The sequence below is a fragment of the Trachypithecus francoisi genome, unplaced genomic scaffold (assembly GCF_009764315.1).
Source record: "Trachypithecus francoisi isolate TF-2019V2 unplaced genomic scaffold, Tfra_2.0 Lachesis_group13, whole genome shotgun sequence".
Classification (NCBI taxonomy): domain Eukaryota; kingdom Metazoa; phylum Chordata; class Mammalia; order Primates; family Cercopithecidae; genus Trachypithecus; species Trachypithecus francoisi.
In genome coordinates, this window is record NW_022681458.1 from 9,866,790 (window position 1) to 9,879,358 (window position 12,569).

A 12,569-nucleotide genomic window follows, 5' to 3' on the forward strand; every position below is an offset into this window, starting at 1 on the left:
CCACCACAGATAAGAAAAAAAGTCCTTGACAAAGGGTTGGACACAGCTGCTCTAAACACAATGGAAGCAATGGTGGATTGTAAGCAAAGAAGTATTACGTGATTCAAGTTTTAAAAAGCATACTTCACAAGAAAAACGGACTGTATGGAGGTAATGGTCGAAAACAAAGCCTTAAGGCTGATATAGTAACCCAGACAAGAGATGAAGGTGGTTTGGGCCAAGTTAGAAGAAACAATGGTAATGGATGGATTTGAAGTAGAATGAGGCCTATAAGTGGCTGGAAACTGAGTGTTTATTTGATCTGTACAAAGCTCTGACTGGAAAAACTTCCTGATACCAAACTAAAATTCATCTCGCGATCACTTGCATTCCTTGGGGACAAAAAGTCTTATTCCAGGTACAAGTGACAGCTCTTCAAATGTTTGAAAGTCACTATGTCTCCCAGTATCTCCAACGATCTCCTTAACCAATCCTCATAAAAATAAACTTTCGATCGCCTTACCATTCAGATTACTGTCTTCTGCTCACCAGTTTGTTTACAATAAAATCCTTTTTTTGTAGGTCAAGCACAGAGTAGGAAAATGAGAAAAGGGTATGTAAGCAGGCAAGGGAAAAAAGCAAGGCTCTGGACAGCTACAAGCAAGTCAACCTGTCAGGGGGAGCTGAAGTCTCCATTGAAACTTGATCTCTGTAACTTACTCCATCGCAAAAGTCACTACGTGAATCTACCTATGCAATGGTTTGCGCGTATGAAACCTGCTCCGCAGATCCATCCACCTTTCTTGAATGTACAATCAACAGACTGAGCACATAACCTCGAAAGGGTAAGTAAGCTCTCAGTATAAAGGTATCTCCAAGGCCTCTTCACCGAACCCAAAAGTTATCTATCCGTTTTGAATGAACACCCTTGGGTCGGACCCAGAAATGACCCATCTCAAACCTAATTCCGGGTTTCATTCTAAGGAGCATGGAGCTCGGCTATATCCAGAAACACTTCTGTAGCTGTCAGGCTGCCTGGCCAGCGGGTTGCCTTACTATTCAACAGCACAGGAGCCCATCCCACCCCGACCCCCTGCGGGGAAGGACTGGGGCTGGACGACCTCACGCGGCCAAGAATGGGAGGCAGAGAAAAAAGAGAAACCCTTTTGGGGTAAGGGGAAGGCCCAGAAAGCCCCTCGGGTCCTGGCGCTGGGGTGTGGTTGGGGAAGGATGCCAAGGCGGTCGACCCGGCTCGATTCCCTCAAGCCAGAGAAGCAAGCAGTGGCCTGATCAGACTCCTAGCCCCCGGCCCGGAGGTGGGCCTTGGGCAGCGAGAAGCTGCCCAGGCCGGCGCTCCGTCGGGAGGTGCCCAGTCACCGGCCCTGACTCAGCTAAAAGCCGGCGCGACGGCGGCTCCTCCCTCCAGGCGCTGGCTCCGGGCCGCACTCACCGGCCGAGGTGATCATGGCTGCGCTCCTCACTCGCCCGTCGGCTCCCTAGCCGTTTCAGCTGCGCAGTGTATCTGTCAGCTCAGGACCCGCTCAGTTCACCGCGCCTCCTCGCTCCCCGGGTGCGCTGCTCAGTCAGTCGCCTCCTCAGGCCGCCGGCTCGCTTCTCGCCAGGACCCCTCCCGCCCCGGGGCTGCCCGCCGCTCCGCCTGCCGCCCGGCGCGAATTCTCCCCTGGACTGCGTCTTCTGCGCCGCGGTCTACTCCCCAGTTCTCGCGGAAGGGTAAACGGAGAACACCATTGTTTTTTGTAAACCTCCTCGAGGTCAGGAATACCGCGCGGTGGGAACACTGGTCTGCACCTGAAGTCAGGCATTAGAATGGCCACCCCTATAAAGAGAGGACCCCATCATCACCCGCCATTGCTGAGAGAAAGGGTGTTGAGGGGAGGTGCGAGCATTGCACGCAGTGTCACCTGCTGGTGGGAGGTCTCGCTGCAGCACATCTCCCACCAGCCAATACTTGAGGAATTCGGGCAGCGGCAGACAGCGTTTTTTTAGAAAAGTGGCTTTCAATTGTCTTCTAAAGCAAAACCCATCATAAAAAAAAAAGAAAATCCCCACAGAAGTGCTTTATTATAATAATGAATCCACAAGTAATCATTGGCTTATTATAAAGTTAAACAATGAAGGTTTTTACTTACTTTTGGAATAATGTCCAGTGTTGTCAGTGTATTAAAATGTGCAGTAGTTATATGGTGAAAGCCTTTCCAAGGGAGAAAAAATGTCTTCCATTCTTTCCTTCTATCTGCCTAGGTCCTCTTTTACCCTGACGGCAGTGGGTTCTTCGCTTCTAATACATCTTCAGAAATTTGAAATGGCAGTTGCAATGGCCACTTGCAGTCTTATACTAGCTTCAATAAGCCAATTTATTTCAAGAGTCAGTACTGAGAAAGTCTTGACAAAGAATAGTGGCAAACGGTAGCATTTTTCAGCCACTGGCCATGCACTATCAAGTTAAACTCTTCAACCGGACAGCGATGGCAAGTTCATTTCTACGGCCTTCTACCTAACCTAGGGGCACAATCAATGTCTTGTGGCTGCCAGCGAATTAAATGTGCTTGATAACACATTTTGTTCTATGTGTGAGTTTAAAAAAAAAAAAATAGAATTCTTAAACTGTGGTTTAAAATATATTAAATATAATTATTGAACACTTTTGAAGAGCCTGTGGCTCAGATTGAAAGGCAGGGCTCGAGAAGATGTGCATGCAAAGGAAACAGATTACTTGGGGTGTCATTCTACAGGGGCACTTCTTTTTTTTTGAGACAGAGTCTCCCTCTGCTACCCAGGCTGGAGTGCAATGGCGCGATCTTGGTTCACTGCAACCTCCACCTCTTGGGTTCAAACGATTCTCCTGCCTCAGTCTCCCGAGTAGCTGGGACTACAGGCGCGTGCCATCACACCTGGCTAATTTTTGTATTTTTAGTAGAGACAGTGTTTCACCGTGTTATCCAGGATGGTCTCGATCTACTGACCTCGTGATCTGCCCACCCTGGCCTCCCTAAGTGCTGGGATTACAGGCGTGAGTCACTGCACCCGGCTCTACAGAGGCACTTCTACCAAGCCCTCACATGAAGACACCTGTGTGCCCCAAACCCCTAGAGGATTCACAAACAAATGCCAACAGGTAATGCAAATGAGGAAAGCAGGCCCAGCAAAAGAAAATACAAGCTCCACAGGATGGCGAATGGCAACTAACAGTGTCAAGGAGGCACTAGGGGGTAGTGGGGACTGTGATAAAGAGTGAGTGCCTGGCAGGGCACAGTGGCTGACAACTGTAATCCCAGCACTTTGGGAGGCCGAGGTGGGTGGATCACCTGAGGTCAGGAGTTCGAGACCAGCCTGGCCAACATAATGAAACCCCATCTCTACTAGAAACAAAAATGAGCCAGGTGTGGTGGCGGCTGCCTGTATTCCCAGCTACTTGGAAGGCTGAGGCAGGAGAATCGCTTGAACCTGGGAGGCGGAAATTGCAGTGAGCCGAGATCACACCATTGCACTCCAGCCTGGCGATAGAGTGAGACTCCGTCAAAAAAGAAAAAAAAAAAAAAAAAGTGAGTGTCCCATCTAAAGAGAGCAACTGCTACGCAGTTCCTGCCAAGAATGCAGGGTGACTGTTGGAAGACCTATGTTTTTTTCTAAGAGAAGCCAGAAATCAGAATTTCATGCAATATCTCCAGAATTTTAAATGTTGGCTACTAATTCAACATGTTTTAAAACAGAGAGGTGGTCAACATGCCACCTCTGCTCTTCAAGGAGAAGGCATTCTGTATGAGAGGACAATCCTGTCTTCCACTTGGATGTTGTGTGTGTCATTGCCACAAACCCATGTGAGCCTCACGTGAACCTGTGAGATGGGCAACAGGGAAGAAGCTTGGACACAGACATCAGGCTCCTTCTCCCGGGGGATTCTGTTCTCCCTCCTGGGTGACTGGCCCATGCCTGTGGCTTCTCCCTCTCCAGTCCATTCTGCATTCTTTAGCCGGAGCAATCTTTTTGAAACTCAACTCTGATTAATTCTGCTCCTTCAAACCTTCAGTCCCCATCTTGGACTCTTTTTTTTTGCGTCTTTCTTCTGTGTTTCTGTCCATAGCCTTCTTCTCACTCCCTGCATCCCCTGTAAGAGTGAAATGCCATTGGCTGCTGTGCACAAGGTGGTGGCTCATAAAACGTGTCTCGGCCGGGCGCGGTGGCTCAAGCCTGTAATCCCAGCACTTTGGGAGGTCGAGACGGGCGGATCACAAGGTCAGGAGATCGAGACCATCCTGGCCAATACGGTGAAACCCCGTCTCTACTAAAGAATACAAAAAAAAACTAGCCAGGTGATGAGGTGGGCGCCTGTAGTCCCAGCTACTTGGGAGGCGGAGGCAGGAGAATGGCGTGAACCTGGGAGGCAGAGCTTGCAGTGAGCTGAGATCCGGCCACCGCACTCCAGCCTGGGCGACAGAGCCAGACTCCCTCTCAAAAGAAAAAAAAAAGAAAAATAACGTGTCTCTACTGCCCTGCCCTCTCTCCTGAGAACAGACTCACACACCTCCCAGGCATCTCTGCTTGGTGGAGTCACAGGCTCCTTCAACTCAGTGACCTCAAAGTTGTGCACGCTATTGTGGCCCCGGAGTTGTGTGTCTCCTTCCTTGACCTCAGTGTGGGTGAAGGACATCCATCAGCCACTGCAACAGAAATCTGACCCTTCTTTTCTCCCACAACAGTCAGCACCAGATCTCCTCTTTAATCTCTCACACCGGCCTCTCCCATCCTTACTCCGTTACCCAATAGTTGCCTCCCCCTCTTCTTTCCAGACCACGACTGCCTCCTACAGCCTTGACTTCCTGCTTACAGTCCCAGAAGGCTTCGGTCCACTCTTCACAGCCAGTCAGGAGCATGATCAGAACCAACAGGAGCACGACTTTCTCCTCCAGGATGGTGGGACTGTCTTCATGTGTCTGCAGTGTGGCTCTGGCGTGCCACACTCCAGCCATCCTGAACCCCTGAAACTCCCAGAGTGGCTACATGGCCATGTACCTTGTCGCTGACCTTTGTACCTGCTAGTGTCTCTGTCGTCAAGGCTCTCTCCCCCACACTCCAGGTTAACACCACTTACTTTGAGTCTCAGTCAGGCGGCACCTCCTCCTGGAAGCCTTTCTTGGCCCAGCCCACCATGGGCTCCCTTAAAGCCTTTACTCCACACAGCTGGTATCACATCTCCTTGCCCCGGTCCCAACTAGACAAGGAACTACTCAAGGGCAATGCCACATCTTGGGTAATTCATCTCACTGCCCACTAGAGTAACTAGCAGTTATTGAGCACATAATAGGTTCTCAATAAATGTTTCTCTGATGATTGGATGAATACCCAGTCATTTAGTTATTGGCACAGGGCTGGAACTCAGACCTACGGTTCTCAAACCCCTGCCCTGTCCAAGACTCTAAAATGAGCTCTATTTTTTAGAACATAGTGAAATCACGGAAAAAATTCTTAGGATGTGCTCGGTTTAGAAACAACCTCCCGAAGATGGCCGAATAGGAACAGCTCCAGTCTCCAACTCCCAGCACGAGCGACACAGAAGACCGGTGATTTCTACATTTTCAACTGAGGTACTGGGGTCATCTCACTGGGGAGTGCCGGACAATCGGTGCTGGTCAGCTGCTGCAGCCCGACCAGCGAGAGCTGAAGCAGGGTGAGGCATTGCCTCACCTGGGAAGCGCAAGGGGGAAGGGAATCCCTTTTCCTAGCCAGGGGAACTGAGACACACAACACCTGGAAAATCGGGAAATTCCCACCCCAATACTGCGCTTTAAGCAAACGGGCACACCAGGAGATTATACCCACACCTGGCCGGGAGGGTCCCACGGCCACGGAGCCTCCCTCATTGCTAGCACAGCAGTCTGCGATATAACCGAAACGGCAGCAGCGAGGCTGGGGGAGGGGTGCCCGCCATTGCTGAGGCTTAAGTAGGTAAACAAAGCCGCTGGGAAGCTCGAACTGGGTGGAGCTCACAGCAGCTCAAGGAAACCTGCCTGTCTCTGTAGACTCCACCTCTGGGGACAGGGCACAGCTAAACAACAAAAGGGGAAGCAGCAGAGGCCTGCGCAGACGCGAACCACTCTGTCTGACAGCTTTGAAGAGAGCAGTGGATCTCCCAACACGGAGGTTGAGATCTGAGAAGGGACAGACTGCCTGCTCAAGTGGGTCCCTGACCCCTGAGTAGCCTAACTGGGAGACATCCCCCACTAGGGGCAGTCTGACACCCCACACCTCACAGGGTGGAGTACACCCCTGAGAGGAAGCTTCCAAAGTAAGAATCAGACAGGTACACTTGCTGTTCAGGATTATTCTATCTTCTGCAACCTCTGCTACTGATACCCAGGCAAACAGGGTCTGGAGTGGACCTCAGGCAATCTCCAACAGACCTACAGCTGAGGGTCCTGACTATTAGAAGGAAAACTATCAAACGGGAAGAACACCTGTACCAAAACCCCATCAGTACGTCACCATCATCAAAGACCAGAGGCAGATAAAACCACGAAGATGGGGAAGAAGCAGGGCAGAAAAGCTGGAAATTCAAGAAATAAGAGCGCATCTCCCCCTGCAAAGGAGTGCAGCTCATCGCCAGCAACGGATCAAAGCTGGACAGGGAATGACTTTGACGAAATGAGAGAAGAAGGCTTCAGTCCATCAAACTTCTCAGAGCTAAAGGAGGAATTACGTACCCAGCGCAAAGAAACAAAAAATCTTGAAAAAAGAGGGGAAGAATTGATAGCTAGAATAATTAATGCAGAGAAGGTCATAAATGAAATGACAGAGATGAAAACCATGACACGAGAAATACGTGACAAATCCACAAGCTTCAGTAACCGACTCGATCAACTGGAAGAAATCAACTGAAATCCTTATCAGCGATTGAGGATCAAATGAGTGAAATGAAGCGAGAAGAGAAACCAAAAGAAAAAAGAAGAAAAAGAAATGAACAAAGCCTGCAAGAAGTATGGGATTATGTAAAAAGACCAAATCTACGTCTGATTGGGGTGCCTGAAAGTGAGGGGGAAAATGGAACCAAGTTGGAAAACACTCTTCAGGATATCATCCAGGAGAACTTCCCCAACCTAGTAGGGCAGGCCAACATTCAAATTCAGGAAATACACAGAACGCCACAAAGATACTCCTCCAGAAGAGCAACTCCAAGACACATAATTGCCAGACTCACCAAAGTTGAAATGAAGGAAAAAATCTTAAGGGCAGCCAGAGAGAAAGGTAGGGTTACCCACAAAGGGAAGCCCATAAGACTAAACAGCAGACCTCTCGGCAGAAACTCTACAAGCCAGAAGAGAGTGGGGGCCGATATTCAACGTTCTTAAAGAAAAGAATTTTCAACCCAGAATTTCATATCCAGCCAAACTAAGTTTCATAAGTGAAGGAGAAATAAAATCCTTTACAGATAAGCAAATGCTTAGAGATTTTGTCACCACCAGGCCTGCCTTACAAGAGACCCTGAAGGAAGCCTTAAACATGGAAAGGAACAACCGGTACCAGCCATTGCAAAAACATGCCAAAATGTAAAGACCATCGAGGCTAGGAAGAAACTGCATCAACTAACGAGCAAAATAACCAGTTAATATCATAATGGCAGGATCAAGTTCACACATAACAATATTAACCTTAAATGTTAATGGACTAAATGCTCCAATAAAAGACACAGACTGGCAAACTGGATAAAGAGTCAAGACCCATCAGTCTGCTGTATTCAGGAGACCCATCTCACATGCAGAGACATACATAGGCTCAAAATAAAGGGATGGAGGAAGATCTACCAAGCAAATGGAGAACAAAAAAAAGCAGGGGTTGCAATCCTAGTCTCTGATAAAATAGACTTTAAACCATCAAAGATCAAAAGAGACAAAGAAGGCCATTACATAATGGTAAAGCGATCAATTCAACAGGAAGAGCTAACTATCCTAAATATATATGCACCCAATACAGGAGCACCCAAATTCATAAAGCAAGTCCTTAGAGACTTACAAAGAGACTTAGACTCCCATACAATAATAATGGGAGACTTCAACACTCCACTGTCAACATTAGACAGATCAACGAGACAGAAAGTTAACAAGGATATCCAGGAATTGAACTCATCTCTTCACCAAGCGGACCTAATAGACATCTATAGAACTCTCCACCCCAAATCAACAGAATATACATTCTTCTCAGCACCACATCACACTTATTCCAAAATTGACCACATAATTGGAAGTAAAGCACTCCTTAGCAAATGTAAAATAACAGAAATTATAACAAACTGTCTCTCAGACCACAGTGCAATCAAACTAGAACTCAGGACTAAGAAACTCAATCAAAACCGCTCAACTCCATGGAAACTGAACAACCTGCTCCTGAATGACTACCGGGTACATAACGCAATGAAGGCAGAAATAAAGATGTTCTTTGAAACCAATGAGAACAAAGATACAACATACCAGAATCTCTGGGACACATTTAAAGCAGTGTTTAGAGGGAAATTTATAGCACTAAATGCCCACAAGAGAAAGCTGGAAAGATCTAAAATTGACACTCTAACATCACAATTGAAAGAACTGGAGAAGCAAGAGCAAACACATTCAAAAGCTAGCAGAAGGCAAGAAATAACTAAGATCAGAGCAGAACTGAAGGAGATAGAGACACAAAAAACCCTCCAAAAAAATCAATGAATCCAGGAGTTGGTTTTTTGAAAAAATCAACAAAATTGACAGACCGCTAGCAAGACTAATAAAGAATAAAAGAGAGAAGAATCAAATAGATGCAATAAAAAATGATAAAGGGGATATCACCACGGACCCCACAGAAATACAAACTACCATCAGAGAATACTATAAACACCTCTATGCAAATCAACTAGAAAATCTAGAAGAAATGGATAATTTCCTGGACACTTACACTCTTCCAAGACTAAACCAGGAAGAAGTTGAATCCCTGAATAGACCAATAGCAGGCTCTGAAATTGAGGCAATAACTAATAGCCTACCAACCAAAAAACGTCCAGGACCAGATGGATTCACAGCTGAATTCTACCAGAGGTACAAGGAGGAGCTGGTACCATTCCTTCTGAAACTATTCCAATCAATTGAAAAAGAGGGAATCCTCCCTAACTCATTTTATGAGGCCAACATCATCCTGATACCGAAGCCTGGCAGAGACACAACAAAAGAAGAAAATTTTAGACCAATATCCCTGATGAACATCGATACAAAAATCCTCAATAAAATACTGGCAAACCGGATTCAGCAGCACATCAAAAAGCTTATCCACCATGATCAAGTGGGCTTCATCCCTGGGATGCAAGGCTGGTTCAACATTCGCAAATCAATAAACGTAATCCAGCATATAAACAGAATCAAAGACAAGAACCACATGATTATCTCAATAGATGCAGAAAAGGCTTTTGACAAAATTCAACAGCCCTTCATGCTAAAAACTCTCAATAAGTTCGGTATTGATGGAACATACCTCAAAATAATGAGAGCTATTTATGACAAACCCACAGCCAGTATCATACTGAATGGGCAAAAACTGGAAAAATTCCCTTTGAAAACTGGCACAAGACGGGGATGCCCTCTCTCACCACTCCTATTCAACATAGTGTTGGAAGTTCTGGCTAGGGCAATCAGGCAAGAGAAAGAAATCAAGGGTATCCAGTTAGGAAAAGAAGAAGTCAAATTGTCCCTGTTTGCAGATGACATGATTGTATATTTAGAAAACCCCATCGTCTCAGCCCAAAATCTCCTTCAGCTGATAAGCAACTTCAGCAAAGTCTCAGGATACAAAATTAATGTGCAAAAATCACAAGCATTCTTATACACCAGTAACAGACAAACAGAGAGCCAAATCATGAATGAACTTCCATTCACAATTGCTTCAAAGAGAATAAAATACCTAGGAATCCAACTTCCAAGGGATGTAAAGGACCTCTTCAGGGAGAACTACAAACCACTGCTCAGTGAAATAAAAGAGGACACTAACAAATGGAAGAACATACCATGCTCGTGGATAGGAAGAATCAATATCGTGAAAATGGCCATACTGTCCAAGGTTATTTATAGATTCAATGCCATCCCCATCAAGCTACCAATGACTTTCTTCACAGAATTGGAAAAAACAGCTTTAAAGTTCATATGGAACCAAAAAAGAGCCCGCATTGCCAAGACAATCCTAAGTCATAAGAACAAAGCTGGAGGCGTCACGCTACCTGACTTCAAACTATACTACAAGGCTACAGTAACCAAAACAGCATGGTACTGATACCAAAACAGAGATATAGACCAATGGAACAGAACAGAGTCCTCAGAAATAACACCACACATCTACAGCCATCTGATCTTTGACAAACCTGAGAGAAACAAGAAATGGGGAAAGGATTCCCTATTTAATAAATGGTACTGGGAAAATTGGCTAGCCATAAGTAGAAAGCTGAAACTGGATCCTTTCCTTACTCCTTATATGAAAATTAATTCAAGATGGATTAGAGACTTAAATGTTAGACCTAATACTGTAAAAACCCTAGAAGAAAACCTAGGTAGTACCATTGAGGACATAGGCATGGGCAAGGACTTCATGTCTAAAACACCAAAAACAATGACAACAAAAGCCAAAATTGACAAATGGGATCTAATTAAACTAAAGAGCTTCTGCACAGCAAAAGAAACTACCATCAGAGTGAACAGGCAACCTACAGAATGGGAGAAAATTTTTGCAATCTACTCATCTGACAAAGGGCTAATATCCAGAATCTACAAAGAACTCAAACAAATTTACAAGAAAAAAACAAACAACCCCATCAAAAAGTGGGCAAAGGATATGAACAGACATTTCTCAAAAGAAGACATTCATACAGCCAACAGACACATGAAAAAATGCTCATCATCACTGGCCATCAGAGAGATGCAAATCAAAATCACAATGAGATACCATCTCACATCAGTTAGAATGGCAATCATTAAAAAGTCAGGAAACAACAGGTGCTGGAGAGGATGTGGAGAAATAGGAACACTTTTACACTGTTGGTGGGATTGTAAACTAGTTCAACCATTATGGAAAACAGTATGGTGATTCCTCAAGGATCTAGAACTAGATGTACCATATGACCCAGCCATCCCACTACTGGGTATATACCCAAAGGATTATAAATCATGCTGCTATAAAGACACATGCACATGCATGTTTATTGCGGCACTATTCACAATAGCAAAGACTTGGAATCAACCCAAATGTCCATCTGTGACAGACTGGATAAGAAAATGTGGCACATATACACCATGGAATATTATGCAGCCATAAAAAAGGATGAGTTTGTGTCCTTTGTAGGGACATGGATGCAGCTAGAAACCATCATTCTTAGCAAACTATCACAAGAACAGAAAACCAAACACTGCATGTTCTCACTCATAGGTGGGAACTGAACAATGACATTACTTGGACTCGGGAAGGGGAACATCACACATCAGGGCCTATCATGGGGAGGGGGTAGAGGGGAGGGGTTGCATTGGGAGTTATACCTGATATAATGACGAATTGATGGGTGCTGACGAGTTGATGGGTGCAGCACACCAACATGGCACAAGTATACATATGTAACAAACCTGCACGTTATGCACATGTACCCTAGAACTTAAAGTATAATAATATATATATATATATAATGATTTATTGAAGGGTTGAATAGCAAAGAACAGGAACATTAGAAATGTAAATAAGATGCAGTAGTATATTTCAGGTGCAGGCAAGTTATTACTTTATGTCAGTGTCTTTACTAGGGACTTTCTAGATGTACCATTTAATTGAGCTCCCAGGTACAACAATTAATGTATTGCTATCCTCTTTTTATATAGAAGACAACATGAACATAGACCTGTCTGGTCGCAAAGAAGGGCTCTTACAATTTTTACTACTCAATGTTTAGAGCTAGTCCTTAAAGGAGAAAGCTTTCTTACAAAAGTGTGATTCACCAGAAGAAACACTGACTTTGGTTTCCTCGAAATGTACTGAGCATTCGTTAGTTAATTTGTACTGAGCATTAATTAGTTATTTTGGCAGAATTCTGGTTCTCAGGGGTGCTATTTGGTCAACCACATTAATCTAACTAGGATTTTCAGCAAATGTATTTTTTGTGGCCTTGTATATTCTTTCTATTCTACTATTGTTTGTATCTCTTTTGCTTTCTAGTCTTTAATTACTTAATTACTCTTAAGAATTTGCATCGTTCCAAAATGTGTTTTCTTATTCGTCCACATTGCAGAGTTTAAAGTTTACTTTGTTCTATGAAGCATCAAAATATTTTAAACTTTACAAAAATATAATAATATTTAGAAGCTGTAAAATATTAATGATTTCCCAGGTGATGGACTAAAATATTGACATAATTCTCAATGTATAGATTCTGAACAAGACAATTAAAGATTATATTTAATCTCTTTCTTTGGAAAAATAAAGGCATAGTACAGCCCAATAAAAAAAAAAGAAAGAAAGAAAAAAAAAAAAAAGAAACAACCTCCCTCCAAAGTTGAGTGACACAAAACTTCTTAAAGCCCAATCAA

At 44.6% G+C, this 12,569-nt stretch overlaps 1 protein-coding gene across 1 annotated transcript in view; it reads right to left on the reverse strand.

Moving 5' to 3' along the window:
- Positions 1 to 1,616, reverse strand: part of PSMD1 (proteasome 26S subunit, non-ATPase 1) — a 123,949-nt gene extending 122,333 nt beyond the window's left edge. The window contains exon 1 of the mRNA XM_033229877.1: positions 1,430 to 1,616. Within this exon, the coding sequence (XP_033085768.1) occupies positions 1,430 to 1,445 (16 nt within the window). The 5' untranslated portion in view covers positions 1,446 to 1,616. The remainder of the gene's footprint in view (positions 1 to 1,429) is intronic.
- Positions 1,617 to 12,569: the final 10,953 nt, after the last annotated feature.